We start from the raw sequence: 20,784 nt of genomic DNA, 5'->3' as shown, positions 1-20,784 counted from the left end.
GTACAGTAGAAAGGATGATGGGTACGGTAACCTGGTAAGTGGAGGATGGAGAGTGGATTATCACCAGAGTTGGGAAGAAGGCAGGAAAAACAAGTAGAAGAAATGAAAAACTATAATTATGAATGTTTTTAGTTCAGTGTTCTAGGGCCTATTTGATACCATAAATTACTTTTAATAATGAATTGGAATCATTAGACAAAGATTAAATAACATTCTGAGCTTCCTGCCAAGGAAAGTAGGTAAATGTGTAATTGATTCTGTAGGAATTTTTGTTCAAGATATGATAACTATTTTAAATAACTCATGTCCTGAAGGTTTTGAATTTTAGAAGTTTTTGATGTATTTTTAAAGCGATACACAATTAAAAGTAGTTTAATTAAAATATTTTATAATTAAAGCTTAAAAGGACCTCAAGTTAAATTTGAGAAAATGAATTTATATTGTGATATATGCCATTACTATTACATTTCAACAAGTTATAAGAATGATACAGGCCGGGCGCAGTGGCTCACGTCTGTAATCCCAGCACTTTGGGAGACCGAGGCGGGTGGATCACCTGAGGTCAGGAGTTCAAGACCAGCCTGGCTAATGTGACGAAACCCAGTCTCTACTAAAAAATACAAAAATTAGCCGGGCGTGGTGGCAGACACCTGTAGTCCCAGCTACTCAGGAGGCTGAGATAGGAGGATTACTTGAACCCCGGGAAGTGGAAGTTGCAGTGAGTAGAGATCACACCACTGCACTCCAGCCTAGGTGACCGAGTGACACTGTGTCTTAAAAAAAAGATATGTAGTTGATATGGTTTGGATCTATGTCCCCACCCAAATCTCATGTTCAATTGTAATCTCCGGTGTGGGAGGAAGGGCCTGGTGGTGATTTGATCATGGGGGTGGTTTCCCATGGTTTAACACCATCCTTCTTGGTGTTGTCTTGGTGATAGTGAGTTCTTGTGAGATCTAGTTAAGAGTATGTGGCACCTCTTGCCACCCTCTTGCTGCCCTGGTCATGTGACTTGCCATCTATCCCTTTGCCTTCTGCCATGATTGTAAGTTTCCTGAGGCCTCCCCAGAAGCAGAGCAGATGCCAGAATCATGCTTCCTATACAGCCTGCAGGACCATGAGCCAATTAAATGTTTTTAAAAAATAAATTACCCAGTCTCAGGTATCTCTTCATAGCAGTGGGAGAACAGACTAATACAATAGTATCTAAAAAGCATAACCAGCTCTGTTCTGTCATGGCTATTTTTTAAGAATATTTTAAATGACTTCAGGCCATTCATTTGAAAAGTTTTAACTGCAGTATGCAATTAGAATGACTTAGTTAATAGAATTAATGTGGAAGCCAGATAATTTTAAAATTATCTGGGCATTGTGGCCCAATTTATTTTTGATAGAGACAGGTCTTACTGTGTTGCCCAGGCTGGTCTCAAACACCTAGACTCAAGTGACTCTCCCTCCTTGGCCTCCCAAAGTGCTGGGTATTACAGGCATGAGCCACCATGCCCCTCCTCTGGTACATTCTATAGGATGCTTAGCACTTGTCCTGTTGGAAGACAGGGCTTTTCTGGGAACCACGTGCCTCATTTTTGCATTCTTGGTGAGTAGCATAAATACATGTATAGAACCTGGAAGAAAACATATATCTATTTGCTAGAAGGCATAAAAACTGAGAATAAGATTATAATAGGTACATCTATTAAACACTAAGAGATGAGGTTAAAAAATAATATATATTATTGCTATTTTGTATGTTTCCTTCATTGGTCTTACTAAAGGAGGCTTGAAAAGCAGTGTATTTTGTCCTCAAGTAGTTAGACTAAGTTAGACTAGACATTGTGATACAATGCTTAGATTAGGTGATTGGGAGGTGGGAAAGGAGGTTAAACTACATTAAGATCCAGTTTTTGTTGTAGTCATAATTTGTTTTGAATCAAGAGCAGTTTGAATACTTAACCTTATTCATAATAGGCAGCTTCAGATCTTTAATTGTCCCTAAAAATTCAGTCTACTCTTAAGATGAACATTTAGTACATTTTAGTACATTTGATTTGAGAGTTGTGAGTTACTGCTGCTTATAGCAGATCACTTTCCTGCTGTTTCTTGGATAGCAGTTAGGAATTACTGAGAACTATCTTTTTGTGTGTGTGTACTATTTTAACCTGGTAGAATGGCTTTAAAAAAAAAAAAAACCTTTATAGTAAATTTAAAGTAGTCTCTTTTTTTTTATCTGAAGGGGAGAGGAAAACTAGTGCCCAGAGCTTATGGGGACAAGGTGGAGCCTTAGGAAAGCGTATTGTGTGTCATAATAACTTGTAATATTGCTGTGTATCCTTCATAGTTTCTCTGACCTTCTTACCTGTGACATTGAGGATTTTATCCATTAGGTTTCTAAAATAAGTCCTCTGTGGGAGTGGGAAACAATAGGGGAGATTTGCCAGATTTAAAAAAAAAATTGTAAAAAACACATAACATTAAATTTACCATCTTAACAATTTTTAAGTGTATAGTTCAGTAATGTTATGTATATTCACATTGTTGTGTAACACATATCTAGAATTTTTCATCTTGCAAAATTGAGACTCTTTACCTTTTAAATACCAACTTCCCTTTCCCTCTCTCCCCCATTTGGCAACTGCCTTTTTTCTTGCTGTTTCTGTGATTTTGACTACTTTAGGTACTTCATATTCATGGAATCATAGCTGTCCTTTTGTGACTAGTTTATTTCACTTAACATAATGTCCTTGAGGTTCATCAGTGTTGCAGTGTGTGACAGGATTTCACATGCTACATACATATACTATATACATACAATAGAATATTTCACATATAATAGCATATGTGGCTGGGCGCGGTGGCTCACACCTCTAATCCCAGCAGTTTGGGAGGCCGAGGTGGGCGGATTGCCTGAGGTGAGGAGTTCGAGACCAGCCTAACCAACTGGCGAAACTTGGTCTCTACTAAAATTACAGAAATTAGCCCGGTGTGGTGTTGCATGCCTGTAATTCCAGCTACTTGGGTGGCTGAGGCAGGAGAATAGTTTGAACCCGGGAGGTGGAGGTTGCAGTGAGCTGAGATCACGCCCCTGCACTCCAGCCTGGGCAACAGCGAGACTCTGTCTCAAACAGACAAAAATAGTCTATGTATAAAGTTTCTTTATCCTTCCTAGATTTTTAAATTCACTTTGATTTAATTAAACTAAAACTAAATAAAATTGCATATATTTATATACAGGGAAGCTAACTTAAAGCTTCTCTTCCTGTGAACTGGCCCTGGTAGGGAGTTGATCTTTAGCAATATATGTAATATGGTTTTGCACAGTTTTCCATCTTACATCCTGGCTGCATCCATTTTCAACTGTGTGACTTCAGGCAAACTACATAACCTCTTTGTTTTCTCATCTAGAAAGGAAGGGGAAAAATAACCTCAGTGTAGTTGGGAGCATGACATGAGTTAATATATGTAAGTACTTAGAATAGTGCTCAACAAGTAGTAAATCCTTATCTTATGTGTTTAGCCATCATATTTATCATTGGGTAGAGTAGGACACTGTTTAACAAGGGCTTAACTAGTACTCCAGATTTAATAAGGTGAAGTGAATATCTCACTAGTCAGTGTACTAATTACAGGTCACATAGTCTTTTTCTCACATATTTGTGGCAAGACTATAAAATGAGATCTTCTGTAATACATATTAGGAAATCAGTCATTTCTGGTTATGTTCATATGTATGTGTATGTAAGATAATTTGGAAAACTATAAAAATGAAAGATTAATAAAAGATTAATTTCAAATGGGAGGACAGGAGCAGTTTATAGAAGAATAATGATCCAAATCTAAGGAGATGGCATTTGGGGGAAGAGATTGCTTGATGTTAAAGCAGAGATGGTGATTATTTATCCATCCATCTATATTTTTAAAATTATTATTATATTTGGTAAGGGGATAACATTTAGTTTTAAAAACCTACCCCTAAAGTGTTAACTTCTTTTAGCATTAGTGAAGGAATATTTTTAGGAATTCATATCTATAATTTAGAACTATCCCCTTAGAAGAAAAGTTGGAAAAAAGCTTGGTACCTCTGAAATATCCATAGGAATCTGAGGAATAATGAAACTTTATAATACATGAGATATTGTAGGATTATCCAGTGGTTCTGTTAGATGATTTTTATGGCAGGTGAAGCTGATTAAAGGGAAAATGTAAATTTTTAGAATCAAATGAAGTAATTTCATCAGTGCTTAAAAAAGTCGAAGGCAGAAAATATGAAAGACTTTGATAAGAACAACAAAATCTTAATGGCACACTATTGATAAAAGATAATGTCTCATTTTATCAACCATACTGTAATTCATATTTATCTAATGTTAGCTATTTAAATTAAATACACGTGTTCCAGACTTGATAAATTGGTTAAGAATTTATCTTAAATGTTCTATTAGCTGTATTGATAAATAATTAGCAGTTAATTTTAGGAAGAGGTATTTAGGATTTTCTTGTAATATTTTTAATAGAAATCTAGGCATGCCCTGAGTTATTGATACTTAACTAATATTGAAAATTAGCCTTATCTTTGTAACCATGTTGTGTTTGTGTGTGTATGTGTATATTTCATTATTTAAATTTTCTGTTTTCTTCTCTTCAATTCTTGCCCAGGTGTGCAGAAATTGTTTTTCTTTTGTACATATCCCTTTTGCAAGCTTGTTTTATTGGTAGGCCTTGAAAACAACCATAATCACAGGACAGATATACTGTCAGTGCAATACCTCGCCAAATGAAAAGGAAACATTTTGAGGTGGAAAATAGACATAAAGAAAAAGTGCTGTTTATAAAATTCTTAAATGTGTCATGCACATTTCCTTGTATTTCTCTTTTCATTGCTTAAATTTTTTGCATACTTTTCCTCAAATATTAATCAAATGTAAATAAGCACATTCGTTTCTTTATACTGCTAGCATGCACTATTGCTACAGAATATAAAGGCTGATATACAAATATTTCAGGTACCCTTATGTGTCAAATCTACCTTTGTGGGCTAACCTAGGAGCTGTACTGCCAATTTTATAATGCTTGCTTTTACAGCAAAACTCTTGGAAACAGTTACCTGTACTTGTTTACAGTTCATCTCCTTCCACTTTCTGGAGTCTGTACTAAGCGGAGTTTTGTGCTCACAGTTCTTGTCAAGATCACCAGTGATTACCACAATGTTGTATCCAAGGATCATTTCTTAGTCCTTGTTTTACTTGACTTTTTAAGTATTTGACACAGTTATGTTCTTCTCGAAATGATTTCTTCAGTTTGACTTCTGACACCAGTTGCCTCATATCTCACTGGCCACTCTCAGTCCCCTTTGCTGGTTCTTTTTAATCTCTGCTTGTTAATTTTGGAGTGCTGCGGGGTTTCCTCCTGTCTACATTATATTCCAGATGACTCTCAGTACCTAACATATATGCTGATATTGTCAGGCCATATTTCTACCTGAACTCCAAATCCATTGACTGCCTTATCAACACCTTCATTTGGATATTCAATAGGCATTCAGAACTTTCATATTTCAAAATAGGCCCCTGACTGGCACCCCTCCCCTGCAGTCTTTTCTACCTTCAGTTTACCCTATCTCAGTCAATGGCAAGTCCATCTTTCTAGTTGCTCAGGATTAAAACAAAACAAAACAAAACAAAAACCTTGGGAGTGTTTTTAACTTCTTTCTGTTCTTGCTTCTCACATGATAACCTGTTATCAATCTGTTAGCAGATGTCTTTGACTCTACTTTAAACATATTTTCTGACTGACCAATTCTGCCCCTCCTCATCAATACCCTAGCTTCAGGCCACCATCATCTCTTTTTAAGACTGTGTCAGACCATTCCTGTATTACTATAAAGAAATATCTGGGACTGGGTAATTTATAAGAGGTTTAATTGACTCAATTCTGCAGGTTGTACAAGAAGCATAGTGCTGGCATCTGGTTCTGGGAAGGCCTCAAGAAGGTTTTACTCATAGCAGAAGGCAAAGGGGGAATGGGCATGTCACATGGTAGAAGTAGGGGGAGGAGAGAGACAGAGAAAGAGAGAGTAGGAGGGAAGGTGCCACATGCTTAACCAGATCTCTTAACTATTGCAAGAACAGTGCCAGGACAGTGGTGCTAAACCATTTATGAGAAATCTGCCCCCTTGATCCAGTCACCTCCCACTAGGCTCCACCTCCACCAGTGGGGATTACATTTCAACATAAGATTTGGGTGGGGACAAATATCTAAACTATTTCAGGGTCTTGCTTTGTTGTCCAGGCTGGAAGGCAGTGATGTGATCATGGCTCACTGCAACCTGACCTCCTGGGCTCAAGTGATTCTACTACTTCAGTCTCCTGAGTAGCTGGAACCACAAGGCATGTGCCACCATGTCTGCCTTGCCTTTTGTTTTGTTTTGTTTTGTTTTGTTTTTGGATAGTGACGGGACCTCTCTCTGTTGGCTCAGGCTGGTCTTGAACTCCTAGGCTCAATCGTTTCTCCCGCCTCAGTCTCCCCAAGTGCTGGTATTGCAGGCATGAGCCAACACACCCAGTCAGCTTGAACTTGTAACTTGCTAACTGCCTTATCCTTAGAACCTAGAACAGTGACTGGCACATTGTAGCCATACACATAGTTGTTGAATGAATAAAATTATATTCTAAATTTCATATTATGAATTTAATTTGTGGGACACACTCATTTTAAGTTTTTTTTTTAATTTGTATAAAAATGGGGGAAGGTTTAGTAAACTATGTGGGAACTAGAGGTAAAGCAAAAAAACTGTCTTTAACAGTTCCTAATCACCTATAAATTACGTTAAAGTATTTAATTTAGAATAATCTTTATATTGAAGTATAATGTGCATTCAAAAAATATACAGATCATATGTATATAACTTGATGAAATTTTACAAAATGAACACATAGAAGAACTACCACCCAAATCAAGAAATATGATATTACCAGCAACCCAGAAATCTCCCTGTACTCAGTCATATATTTCCCGCAAAAGTAGGCAGTCGCCACTCTTCTCTCACCATGGAGCACCCACTCCCTTAACATTTAAATAATGTTTTTTTAGACTGGGCTCGGTGGCTCATGCCTGTAATCCCGGCACTCTGGGAGGCTGAGGTGGGTGGATCACTTGAGGTCAGGAGTTCGAGACCAGCCTGGCCAACATGGTGAAACCCTGTCTCTACTAAAAATACAAAAATTAGCCGGGCATGGTGGCGGGCACCTGTAATCCCAGCTACTCGGGAGGCTGAGGCAGGAGAATCACTTGAACCCAGGAGGCAGAGGTTGCAGTGAGCTGAGGTCATGCCACCACACTCCAGCCTGGGTGACAGAGTAAGACTCTGCCTCAAATAAAATAAAATAAAATAAATAAATAATTTTTTAAAGAACAGTTTAGATGCTTAGTAAACTGGAAAGGAAAGTATAGAGATACACCTTACCCCCCTGCCCCTGCACATGCATACCCTTCCCTATGTCAGCATCCCCCATCATTCAAAGTGGTTCATTTGTTACAGTTGATGAATTTGCTTGATGTATTATCACCCAAAGTCCATACTTTACATTAGGGTTCCCTCTTCGTGTTTATACATTCTGTAAGTTTGAACAAATGTATGCCATGCATCCACCTATATTACATCATACATAGTATTTTCACTCCTCTAGAATAAAAATACCTCTGTGCTGTGCCTATTCATCTCTCCGTGCCCTTTAATTCCTGGCAACCGCTGATCTTTTTTACTGTCTCCATAGTTTTGCTGTTTCCAACGTGTCATATGGTTGGAATCATTGCCAGTTGCTATGAATCTTATATAAATGAAAATTTCTTTATATAAATATCACACACGGTCCCATTCCCTGTGTATAAAGGGAATACATACCGGGTGCAGGGGGCTTCTTTTGTTCGAAATGCTTTGAGAGTCATTTCTGTTGCATGTAGGTGGTTGTTAATGTTCATTGTTTTAATATGTTCCATTGTATGAACAAATATGATTTATTTTTCCATTCCAATACTGGTGGATATATGAGTTTTTCTAGTTTAGGGTGATTACAAATGACGTTGTGTAAGTTTTATACTTGTATTTTGGTGTTAAGTGTATGCATTTCTGTAGGGTGTGTACCTAGGGGAAATTGTTTGAGCTGTAGGGAATACATAGTTTCACTTCTAGAAGATATAGACGAAAGATTTTCCAAAGTGGTTGTACTGATCTACACACTTACCATCACTGTGGGAGTTTCAGTTGTTACACTTCTTTCCCAACAGTCTGTACGGTCTGTTTTAAAATTTCTAGTCGTTTTGTGGGTGGGTAATGATACCTCATTGTGAATTAAATTTTTTTTTCCCTGATATTTAACAATGTTGAGTACCTTTTCTTACTTTTATGGGTCATTTTGATGGATTATTACTTTCGTTTCTCCTGAGCCTGATAAATAGTGGATTTCTAAGAATGACTAGCTACCATGTAGGACATTAATACAGCACAGTAAAAAAAAGTATTTTCCTTTCATCTATACTGAGATATGAAGGAAGATGTAAACTTATGTGCCTGGTACTGATGACTTATATTTAAGGTATCTGTATTAAGTTGGTATGCAAAGGAGAATTATTTAGGGCTTACTACATTAATTGATTTTATGGTGAGAATTTGAAAGTATACCCAGATGTGTATGAATGAATGCAGTGATTAGAAATTGGGTATAACACTTTTTGGGCAATTAATTTATTGTCTTTAGTGAGCACTTTGTGGTCTCATCTGTATCACCTTAATCTTGTAACATCTCTATGTATTATTTGCACATAGAAGGCATAGAAAAGTAGAGGACAAAGTTTTTCCAGGTCGATTATTACCTATTTTGGAAGTTCCTTCTTAAGGAAGATTTGTTCATCTAGGGAGATTGTATTTTCTGAGAACTTTGAGTGAAGCAATTATTATCTAAAGGGACATATGAACTAATTAATGTAATTAATTCTACTATAAGCATTTATACAGGAGATTACTCTCCAACTGGTCTTGAAGGATAGATAGAGAGGTTAGTTAGATGAAGAACAAAGTAACTAGAAAATAGTCTAGGCAGGAGAAGTAGTGCATGCAAGGGTGTGACATTGGGAGAGGACATGTAATTTCATGCTATTTTTTTGGGCCATTTGGTTCTCATCTGTATTTGTTTTTTGTTTTTATTTTTGTTTTTTCCGGTAGATATTAGGATCAAGGAAGAAGAACCTGATCCTGAAGAGTGGCAGCTCAGTGGTGATTCTACCTTGAATACCAATGACCTAACACACTTAAGAGTACAGGTGGTAGATGAAGAAGGGGACCAACAACATCAAGAAGGAAAAAGACTTCGGAGGGTAGCTTGCACCTGTCCCAACTGTAAAGAAGGTGGTGGAAGGTATGCATACATGAAACATACATATTTTTAAGAGTGCTAATATCATTCTAATTTTTGAAATACTGCATGCTATGTCATTTAATTATGAGAAATTATTCATTACATGATCATTTTGGGTGTGTGTGTATGCGTGTGGCAGAAGTTAGAGAACAAAATATATGGAATTGGATTTTCAGTTCTAAATGTTTTTTAAACTGAAATTACTAGTTTGCTGTTTCAAAAACAGTATAGCAGATGCCATTTAACAGGCCCACACCAATCAGAAATTAGCCTGTTTGCACACCAGCAATGGAATTTGCCTTAAATATAGATAAAAAATTGATTTTTAGGTTGAGAATAGTAGTTACATAAAGATTAAGTTCATCTATGGCTGATAAGCATAAATATTTCCATTTTCAGTAGAAGTGAAAAATAAGCCTTAATAGATTGAATTTTTAAAAAAATGAGATTGTATTTCAATTCAGTCTTTTTAAAGGTAAACATTAAGACAGAATAACATGACTGGAGTAAACTCAAAATGATCAGAGATTATGTTAAATGTGGATGTACTAAGCTTAATAATTAAGAGATTGAGACTCAGATCCTATTTAAAAAAAAAAAAAAAGATCCAGACTGATGTTGATTATAAGGAATACCTCAAATAATTGGCACGGAAATATTGAAGATGAGGGATAGGAAAAGATTTATCAGGCAAGTATTAACAAAAAGAAAACTTGGGTAGCAGAGTTAATATATCACACGAGATGGGATTGAGGTGAAAGCCCCAAATGAGACAGAGATGTATTTCTTGTTAATAATACTAAATTTCCACCAAGAAGATTTAATAGTCACGGTCCCTTTTTTGTGCAGCTTTGAAATATATAGAGCAAAAATGGATAGAACTCTAAAGCCATACTTAACCAAATACCTTGTCATGGTGAAAGTTAACATACCTTTCTTAGAAATGCACTGTTTAAGTAGATAAAATGTACTTTTAATACAGTTAACAAACTTGATCTAATAGAGCTTTTCTATCTGCCTTTGAGTTACACATTGGCCAGCCCTTTGCAGTAATAATAATTGCTAACAACTGGTAACATTGAGAGCTTACCATATTCCCAATGGTGTTAGAAGTGAGACATAGAGAGGTTGAATGACTCTGAAGAGCACGCACAACAGGGATTCGGACCTAGCTTTACCCAGAGCCTTAACCGTTAAACTATGCTGCCTCCCAAGTGACTCTCCTTCTACATCGGATCCTTAGGTATTCATGTTTGTTGTAATTAGTTTAAAAGTTTGTTTTTTGACATATTTTGGTCAATTAAAATTGTGAATTCTAGCTAGGCAGTAACTTTTCTGAAACTCATTTTAGAGGGACTTTTAAGATAAATTATTCACAAAAAATCTAATGGAGGCCTGGCCTTTGTTTCATTTATTCTTTATTTTAAAATGAAAATGTTTTAATTTATGTTTATTAAACTAAGATATGCTCATAAAAATGCAGAAATATAGGACATTTAAAAACACCAGAATCCGACCCTACTTCAAGATAAGCTAGTAACATGTTTGTATATGTCTTTCAAGATGTTACATGTATTTTAAAATAGAATCATCTTCTTCTCACTGTTTTATATGTCTGTTCTTGTTTTGATAATTTTTGTGACCATATTTTCAAGTCTGTATAGTCTGCATCGTTTTTATGACTGTATAGTATTCTGTTGTATTCTATTGTATGGATGTAGAGTGATTTAACATCTTTTGTTGGGAATTTATTGTTATAATCTTACATGTATGTCTTTGCACATTTGTCTGAATATTTTATTTGTATAAGTTGGCAGAAGTGAAATTGCTGGGTTAAAGGTAATTGTCTGCTAGAAAGGCTAGTTTGTACTCTAACCAGCAGTGTGTGAGAGTATCTAGTTTCCCACATCCTTGCCAACAATGAATTTTACATTATTTTTAACCTTTGAAAGTCTGACAGATGAAAAATACCTTAATATTGTCTTATTTAGTATATTTTTAAATTACTTGGTGAGGTTGAGCATTTTTGGGGATGTTATTTTGCCATTTTAAAATTTATTTTTTGAATTTTTGTTTTTTTTTTTGTAAATCTATTAATTTATGTAACTGTCATGTGGAAATATTTTTCCCAGTTTTACATTGCCTTTAACTTTTTCAGTGGTTTACAGAAGGCATTGTTACTACACAAGTAAAGAAACAGTTCCATCACTTACAGCTTGCAAAGCACAAAAATTTTAAGTTGATCAGCCTTTCCTTTATTAGATGCCTTGTTACCATGCTATTACAAGTTTTCTGTATTCTGAGAGTTATAAAAATGTTCATTTATATTTTTTCTAGAACTTTTGTGACTTCATTCTTCAATAGCTCACTTATTCTAAGCAATAAAAATTGAGATTCCTAAGAAAAGAAACTATATTGTTTCTTAGAGCTTATTTGAACAAAATTCAAGTAGTATATGTGTGATAGATACACTTGTATAAATGACAGTTGTACCTAATTAATAGAAGCATAACATATGTAGTAAATCCAGACTATTCTGAAGTATTCTGCAAGGTGATACAGATAGTAGTTAAAAATTTTTTTTAATAATATTTGTCTTTTTTTGCAACCATTTTTTTTTTCAAAGAATATGGGCAAGATGGCATTTTTAGAGAACTAATTTTATTCATCCTTAGAGAAGTAAATTTTATTTATTTGTTTACCTTTTAAAGTAAGGTGTAAAATATAAAATATTTAAAAATTGTAATTATTTAGCAAATATTTATTGAGCAGAACCAGCTTTCAGAGACTGTTGAAACTAGTGAGAGATAACCTAGTGAGAGACAAATAATTGTAAGTAAAATACATTCTAGAGGCATGATTGTTAAATAGGTTTTGTATGGATTAAACATCAGTCCATATTTTTAAAATTGTGCACAATCTGTTTTCTTTGTCAGCATTTCAGTTTATGTCCTGTTTTTCCCACCCTGAGCAGAAGAGAGTGTATTTACTTAACTTTTCTTAACCCCTCTACCCACAGTTTAACTTCCACTCTATCTTAGCATTATTAAATTATTGGGAACAAGTTTAGACACTCAAGAATAGAAATGTAAAATTATTAGTTTTTCCTATATTATAGGCGTTAGTGGTGTGGATATTAATCAAGAAGAAAACTTTAAGTCTTTTCTTACGTGAAGTTTGTTGAGAAATTCACTTCAGTTCTCTCCCTTCAAGCCTTCATATAACATGCCGTAAATCCACATCTACCATATCTATATCTTATCTTGAATCAAATTTTCTTTTTAAATAGAATTTTGGGCCTGGATGTTGAGCTTTTTCCTTAAATTATATATGTGTGCAACCCACCCCTATGTTTTTTCTTTCTTAGATATCTATCCCATTTTCAAATAATATTTCTTATCTCCTAATAATTCAGTTAAAAATACCTTCCCTAGCTTCTTGCTTCTTTGAGAACCCAGATTTGTTGCTGTTAATTTGTTAGTCTTGTGCTTTGTTAGTGTTCCCATGCTAAATTTTGCTAGGTTTGTGAAATACACTTTTGAGTTTGTAAAAGCGCGTTGATTGACCTGAGTGGTAGGCTTAGAGGAGAGGCATGAAATCATGAGTACACGAGTGAACTGAATTGGGTTCTCTGTGAAATTGCTATGGTGAACACGATATGTAAAATTGGTTTGTACACCAGTAGCCACAAACATTGCTGTTTTTCTTAGGGCTTTTTAAATAATAAATTTAAAAATCTAAATTAAATGGAATCAATATTGGCTTTGGTTAATGAGACTTTGGCATTGCAAGGGAGCCAGAAAAACCTGTTTCACTCAACTCAGCTCTTTGAAGAGAGTTGTAGAAATTGGGGGTGGACTGGAGCAGAAACTAGAATTGTGTTAGATTATGACATCCTTGCCCTTGAGACAACAGCATGACTCCTCCTTGTCTTTACTTATGCTATTCCTCTGCCTGGAATGCCTTCCCTCCTTTCTATCTAAATCCTACCCACCTCCTCCACGAAGCCTTCTCTAACTACTGGAGCCCACATTGATGTCTCCCTGTTCAGAACACCTATGGCATCTAACAGCCAGCACTGCACCGTTTAGCACTGTTTGTCCTATGGCAATTTCACATGCTACTGAGTGTGAGTACATTAAAATATAAATGTGGGGAAATATGCATTTTTCCAGTAAATTTGAAAAACGATAGGTGTATTGTATACAGGAGGATTTACAGGCTGTAGAAAGTTTTACAGGATATGACTAAACTGTGAGACTGGGGGAGGAGGGGAGTTGGGGAGGGGGCTAAATGTACTTTTTTAAAAAAAACTCAGAAACATTGTAAAGTTTATAAAAGTTGTTTTGTCCAAAGTGTCATGTTTTTTAAAAATAATTTATTCAGTAACTAGCCTAATTTTTTAAAATTTATTTTAAAAGGTTGAGAAATAACATTTTCTGTAGTGTTTAATACTATTCAGATTATCAAATTCTGGGATCAAAAGTTTTCTTCTTGCTTAGGCTAAGATACCTCTGTTCACCCATCTAATCTCATATCTTCTAAACCCTGCTCTTGGTATCAAATACTGAAATGTAATAAATGTCAAATTTGGTGATGTAGAGAAAACTGTATTTTATCTCTTGTGTCTAATTTTGGCTTTTACATGGTTAATATAATGGGAATTTTAAATGTAAAGATAATTTTGATTTATATTTATTTCATCTAATGCTAAGGGAGTTCAGACCATTGCTTTAGCTAGATTTTAAAAAAAGCTTTCTCCAAGTCAGTGTATATTCAGGGTGTGGCCACACAAATATGAATAAATACTCTTAAATCATGTTAAAGTCTGCTAAAGCTTCCTGTATCTTTTAATTGTACCTGTGATCAGTTATGCATTCATTCTTTGGTTTAAATATATTTTTGATTATCTGACACCATGACTTTTGAATACAGACCACATTTAGTTTCCTATATAATTAATTGGATAAGGCTTATGCGTAGAATTTGTGAATGGTTCTGATAGAAGAATAGCTTTATTGTACATTCTTTACATATGAAATGTCCTTTTAATTACATAATTCTTGAGCATATTTACATTTGGACAGCAATCACATTAATTCGGGAGTAAGGTTAATATATAAAATGTATATGCCTGAAATACATAAATTTTCATTTAAACTGATTTTAAATGGTTTTGGTTTCTGATTGACTTCGTAATGATAATGTCTTCCTTATTTAAAATTCAACATGGGGATATATGATATAAATGGTAATGTCCATTTGAATATTTTCATATAAGGTATATATTATTCTGTGTGTGTTTTTTAGAGGTACCAATCTTGGGAAAAAGAAGCAACACATTTGTCACATACCAGGATGTGGTAAAGTCTATGGGAAGACCTCACATCTGAGAGCTCATCTGCGTTGGCATTCTGGAGAACGCCCTTTTGTTTGTAACTGGATGTACTGTGGTAAAAGATTTACTCGAAGTGATGAATTACAGAGGCACAGAAGAACACATACAGGTTACTAATATTTACTTTTAACAGACAAAAATGAATTATAGGGCTACATAACTGCCTTGACATTTTTTTTTTTAATTAGCATTTCTTACTGAATTGAATCTTTAAAATACAGTGAATTACATCCAGTTTTTACCTTTAGGAACACCATCTTAATATCACTAATTCCAAAGAACAAGTCAGTATGGCTCATCTTCTAAAATAAAGTTTTATTTAAGTAGACTTTGGGTAGCTTTTGTTGACATTATTGAATGCTTTAAGCCACATTTATGCTATTTTTATTCTGTTAACATTTTTAATTAGTTATCAGCTTTTACTCTTGATCTATCCTATTCTTTTCTTTCCCCTTAACACTGTAACAAAAAATATTTCTGTTTCTTCTGATATATTTGGGCATTTCACCTTTTCTTTTGTTTTTAGTATCTCGGAGGTAAGGGAAAGGTATTTCACCAAGGAGTAACCAAGGCAATGTTGATGTGAAGACTTTCTCTCATCATATTATTTTTACATAGTGTTGTGTGGTTGTTAAATGAAATGGACCTATGACTGATCTACACTGAAACCTAACAGTATTAACTTAGAGAGAGATAGTTTTCTCCTACTACCATGTAAATGATTAAAGTGTTCATCAGTCTATGCTCAACACTGGAGAATTGAAAAATATGTATTTACAATCCCTAGAGAGCTTGGAAGAAGCATGGTGAAATGGAGAACAACATGGATTTTGAAGTCATCTGGATTCCAACTCAAGTTCCCTATTAGGTTAAGCGAATAAACTCTCTCTGACATTGCTTCACATCTCCTACTTTGGCCCTTCAGTATTGTATAAAATTACCTATGAGGTCTGTAGTAGTACACAGATGCTCTAATTGTTTTAGTTCCTGTCTCTCATTGGGTAGGTAGAGAGATGAGATTAACCTATATGAAACTGCAACAGACAAAGTAGATAAGGCTGCTGGGCATGCTGGCCCATGCCTGTAATCCCGGCACTTTGGGAGGCCAAGGAAGGCAGATTCCTTGAGCCTCAGGAGTTTGAGACCAGCCTGGGCAACATGGTGAAACTGTGTCTCTCCTAAAAAGACAAAAAATAGCCAGGCGTCATGGTGTGTGCCTGTAGTCCCAGCTACTCAGGAGGCTGAGGTGGGAGGATTGCTTGAGCCCAGGGGGCTGAGGTTGCAGTGAGCCATGGTCATGCCACTGTACTGCAGCCTGGGTGACAAAGTGAGATCCTGTCTCCAAAAAAAAAAAAAGGTAGATAAAAGATTTTGCATTGCAGTCTGCTGTTGAAAAGGCTCAGAAACAGGTAATTATTGCTTGGGATAGTGAAGTATGGGATAATAGACCTTACGATAGCCCTGTAACAGAATTTTCCTCAGTAGGTTTTTATCAGCAGGTTGTAAAAAGGAATAATGTAAAACGGAGAAAAAGGTCAGTGATCAAACAAGTGTAGGAAATAGTGGGCTAAAGTACCTTCAAGGCAGTACCTCTTAAGACCTTTAAATACTAGATGGACAGCTTGCATCTATAAATTAGTGATGGTAACGTGTGTAGCATTTCCTAACCTTGTTTGATCATTGTGCCGTTTGCCATGGAGTACCTCTCAGGACTAATGTTACAAGAGAAACTGGGAAATACTTTCCTAGAAAAATGGTAGTATGTTAATAGAAGAAGTGAGAGACCCCCCCCCCCTTTTTTTTTTGTAGCGGTGAATGAGGATGAGATTTTACATAACATTTCAATTAAGTAGGATTGAGGCACATTTTAAAGTTCCTTGTAAATTAGGCAGTGGACCATCTAAACTGTTACATCATCTGCAAGTTACCCTTGCATTTCCATATCACTTAATATAATCTTGAAGTTTTCTGATGTAATAAAATTTGGTCTTTAAGGTAAATAATGTCGAGAGAGACAGACTAGGATGTGACTGCAATATAGTTCAAGCATGAGGTCTGATAAAGACCTATGTAGAGTAGAGGTGCTAGAACAAAAGATACAGGGTAAGACATTTTTGAAGAAAAGAATTAAAATATTTCCTAGATTTATTGATTTTTATTGATTTCTCTCTGAATTCCTTTTAGGTTGGCCTTTTGTCTTTTTTGGTAATCCTCTTGCAGAGTCGGTCTTCAACATAATAGAAATTCAGTCTGTCTTTTGTATTTAAACTTATTCATGCTGGGAAATAAATTTAGGCATCGGGTTTTATCAACTTTAACATCTTGACATTAATTATCCTTGTTCTTGATTGTTGTAGCTGAAATCAAGTCAGCTAGCCAGATTCATTTTTTCTACGGATTACTTACTCTTTTTGGATCTCAAGCTTATCGTGTCATTTCTTTAATCTAGAAATACCCTGTTGCTTTAATTATATTTAAGAGTTGAAGGTTTAGTGTCATGAACATGGCACGTTAGTATTTTAGTTATAGTGTGAAAGAATATACTTTTATTTAGACTTTAAAATGTGTTGTAGATGATTTTTTTTTAGCTGGCATCTTAACACAGGTATTTAAAACAGCATAGTTGAGATATTAAAGTTTTATTTGAATATCCATCTATTATATAATACATATTTGAATTTTGCTATTCATCAAAAAGTAAAGATGATTTATTTTAAGGAGAAATATTCTGTAAGAGAAATCTGGCAGGGGTAGCTTGTAAAAATACAGTTTTAATAGACCCCTGCTCCCATCCTTACCTGTCAGCATTGACTGACTTTATGTTTTGGGGGAAATGATTGAGCTGTTAAAGTTGAATTTTTAAAACCAAGTAACAATTTTTTTCCTAACAGGTGAGAAGAAATTTGTTTGTCCAGAATGTTCAAAACGCTTTATGAGAAGTGACCATCTTGCCAAACATATTAAAACACACCAGAATAAAAAAGGTATTCACTCTAGCAGTACAGTGCTGGCATCTGTGGAAGCTGCGCGAGATGATACTTTGATTACTGCAGGAGGAACAACGCTTATCCTTGCAAATATTCAACAAGGTTCTGTTTCAGGGATAGGAACTGTTAATACTTCCGCCACCAGCAATCAAGATATCCTTACCAACACTGAAATACCTTTACAGCTTGTCACAGTTTCTGGAAATGAGACAATGGAGTAAATATTACACAAATACTTATTCATTGTGGTTATTTTTATACAGTAGTGAGAAGAATATTGTTCCTAAGTTCTTAGATATCTTTTTATTGATGTGCAAAAATTTTTGGATTGACAGTAACTTGGTTATACATGACACTGAAATGCCTTACTTTGTATGATATTCCATAGTATATTAAAAATGGTAAAATTGCATGGGTTTTGTAGGTACTTTTGGAATCTAGAAGAAATGAAATTTTACCAAGTTATATAAAGAGAAAATTGAATTTAACAATGCGAATGGTAGTCTAACCAAATGCATCAATCCTGTGTGGTTTAGTGTAAAAATGAGAACATGTTGGTATTTATCTATTGTAAGATAAAAAAGCTGGTGGGTGAAAGAAATCATGTTATGATAAAAAATTTTGTAATTTTCTTGATGACTGGAATTTTTATTATGCATAACTGACAAATCAAGTTTCCAAGCAAATGTTACATAGTGTAGGCTTTACTTAGCTTATCAATTTGTCATTTTGAGGCTAATTATTTTAATTAGGTTAACTATGTACAATATTTTAAGCATTACTCTTGTAAGATTTTGAAAACTACATTTTAACATGGAACTCTAGGGATAGTCACCTTTTAAATCCTGTTGAAAAGCCATGTTTAAGATTTAATTTGCCAAAATAATGTCTTGTTAATATTCTTTCAATAACGAAGTTGGGCAATATAACCAATGTTTGAAAAAGTTTAAAATGTATAAGTTGAGGCATTTGGGTGGTAAGAGAATGTTATAGTGAATTATCCCTTTTCTTGACTATTGGAGGACCAAAAAAATAAGGTGTATTGCGTCTTAGCAGTGATTTTTATCCAATCTTGTTTCCAAAAACCATATGTCTCCCAGGGCCTTAAAAGCCATCATGTAAATTACCAGTAAAGTATAACATATGCAAACATAACAAAATCACTTCCATAGTGACGATACTCCAACCATATGGATATTAGTCATAGAAAAACTAGAGGTTTTATGATATTTTTTTAAGTCTTTTTTTTTTTTGTCTAGGTAGTCAGTCTGCACTTAAATATCAATCATTTTCCTTTTTTGCTTCTTCCCTTAAAATTTATATGTATCCAGTACATTTAATTGAGAAACGTATGTTTTTTATTATGCTGTATTTTCTTTTTATTTTTTAATTATTGTTTATATTTTCAATTTAAAAATGTACAAAATAAAGTTACATTGCTGGTCTTGTAAGAGCTATACAGTTTTCCTAAATGTATACCTGTAACTGCAGCAGTTCACCTATTTCAAAAATTTGGAATTGTGTTCATTTGTTATTCTTAAGACCACCTCAAATTTAAAGGCTACCTTATTGTACGTTTAAAGTGTATTATAACAGTGTGGTAGTTAATAAAACACTATTTTTTTTTCTTTTGAGTTTGTTGTATTCCTATGCATTAAAAATATTGCAGTGGTGTGGGGTAAGAGTTGGTGGTTTATTTTTCTTCAACTTGGCTTTTTATTTTTAGATTCTTGATTTTAGACACTGAATTGTAAACAGGCATGTTTATTTGAAGAAGAGATATATGGAGACACTGGTCATTTACTAATTTTTTACTTAGAGTAAATAAGATTGAGCTTATTAAATACAATTTTTGAAAAAAAGTCTTAGTGTTAGCCCACATTGATTCATATCAGTTTTATCAGTACTATTTTGCAAATTTTTTTTGTTTCCCGTTTTAAAGCAATGCAGAATATTTTGATTTATCGAAAACCCGAATTTACGTGTAAGCTCCTGAAAATGATAAGACAAGCGTTGGTAACCATGGCAGGAGTTACTTGAAAAAGTTGTGTTTTGAATTTGCATGTGTTTGATCATGATAAAGGCAGAGTAGGAAGAAAGTATTAATGTGATTGTGTATTCTAGATATTTTAAAGTAAAAATCAAATTTATTAACACATGTATACAGTGGGGGTAAATATGTCCATTTTCTGTTTTCCAGGCCCAGTCTGACTCTGTCTGTAATAGCTGATTGCATTGGAGAACTCTAGACACGCATAAACATGGACAGTTTTTCTAAATGTGAGACTTAAGCTTGTGATGTAAAATGGGAAGTTCTACTTGGAATAATATAAATGAACCACTAGAATTTACAATTATTTTGAAGTTACAGGGATTAGATTTTGAATCTTTAAACTCCTTTAGGTAATTTTTAGAATTTTTAAATTAAGATTAATGTGAAGAGAATGAAGTGAGCAGCAGGTGGTTCATTTGAGCAAACTGCCCATTAAGTCAAATTAAACCATTTGAGTGATAGTAGAGATGTTTTAAGTAATACTGAATTTTTACAGTAAGTTTATGGTGTACTTTGAATCCATAGGTGTCCATGCATATGTTATGAATTCATACAGAATGAATGCAATGAAGAAAATAAGTAGGCTTGAAAATTATTTAAATTTTTAGATTGTTTTAGTGCCCACTAGGAATATATTAGTGAACTTTGGAACTTTTACCAAAGTTATGTAACCTCGGTGTAGATAATTTTAAATATTTCTATTTTTATATTTTAAAATGTTGAATATACTCTGGAAACAACATTTGAAGATTTGCTCTGATGTCAACTTTTTCTGGTTATAAAATCTATTAATATTGTATATGAGTATAATATTTCTCAGGGTAGGTATACTCTAATAGGTGTTAATTGCTTTATTTTTGTAAAGGCTAGAGTTAGTGCATATTGAATATATTTATGTACAAATCCTATTGTAACATTTAGTGGACTCGATTATCTGTA

General features: G+C 34.4%; 1 protein-coding gene across 4 annotated transcripts in view; it reads left to right on the top strand.

Annotated features, from left to right (window-relative positions):
• The window catches only part of SP3 (Sp3 transcription factor), a 56,200-nt gene extending 36,774 nt beyond the window's left edge, over positions 1 to 19,426 (top strand). For all 4 annotated transcript variants that reach the window (XM_028830846.2, XM_028830845.2, XM_077957216.1 and 1 more), the window contains 3 exons: positions 9,215 to 9,407; positions 14,718 to 14,914; positions 17,697 to 19,426. In XM_028830846.2, coding sequence (XP_028686679.1) covers positions 9,215 to 9,407; positions 14,718 to 14,914; positions 17,697 to 18,013 — 707 coding nt within the window. In that variant the 3' untranslated portion in view covers positions 18,014 to 19,426. The remainder of the gene's footprint in view (positions 1 to 9,214; positions 9,408 to 14,717; positions 14,915 to 17,696) is intronic.
• Positions 19,427 to 20,784: the final 1,358 nt, after the last annotated feature.

The sequence above is a fragment of the Macaca mulatta genome, chromosome 12 (assembly GCF_049350105.2).
Source record: "Macaca mulatta isolate MMU2019108-1 chromosome 12, T2T-MMU8v2.0, whole genome shotgun sequence".
In the NCBI taxonomy this organism is placed as follows: domain Eukaryota; kingdom Metazoa; phylum Chordata; class Mammalia; order Primates; family Cercopithecidae; genus Macaca; species Macaca mulatta.
Note: the sequence above shows the minus strand (reverse complement) of the source record. Positions and strands in the feature narration are given on the sequence as shown.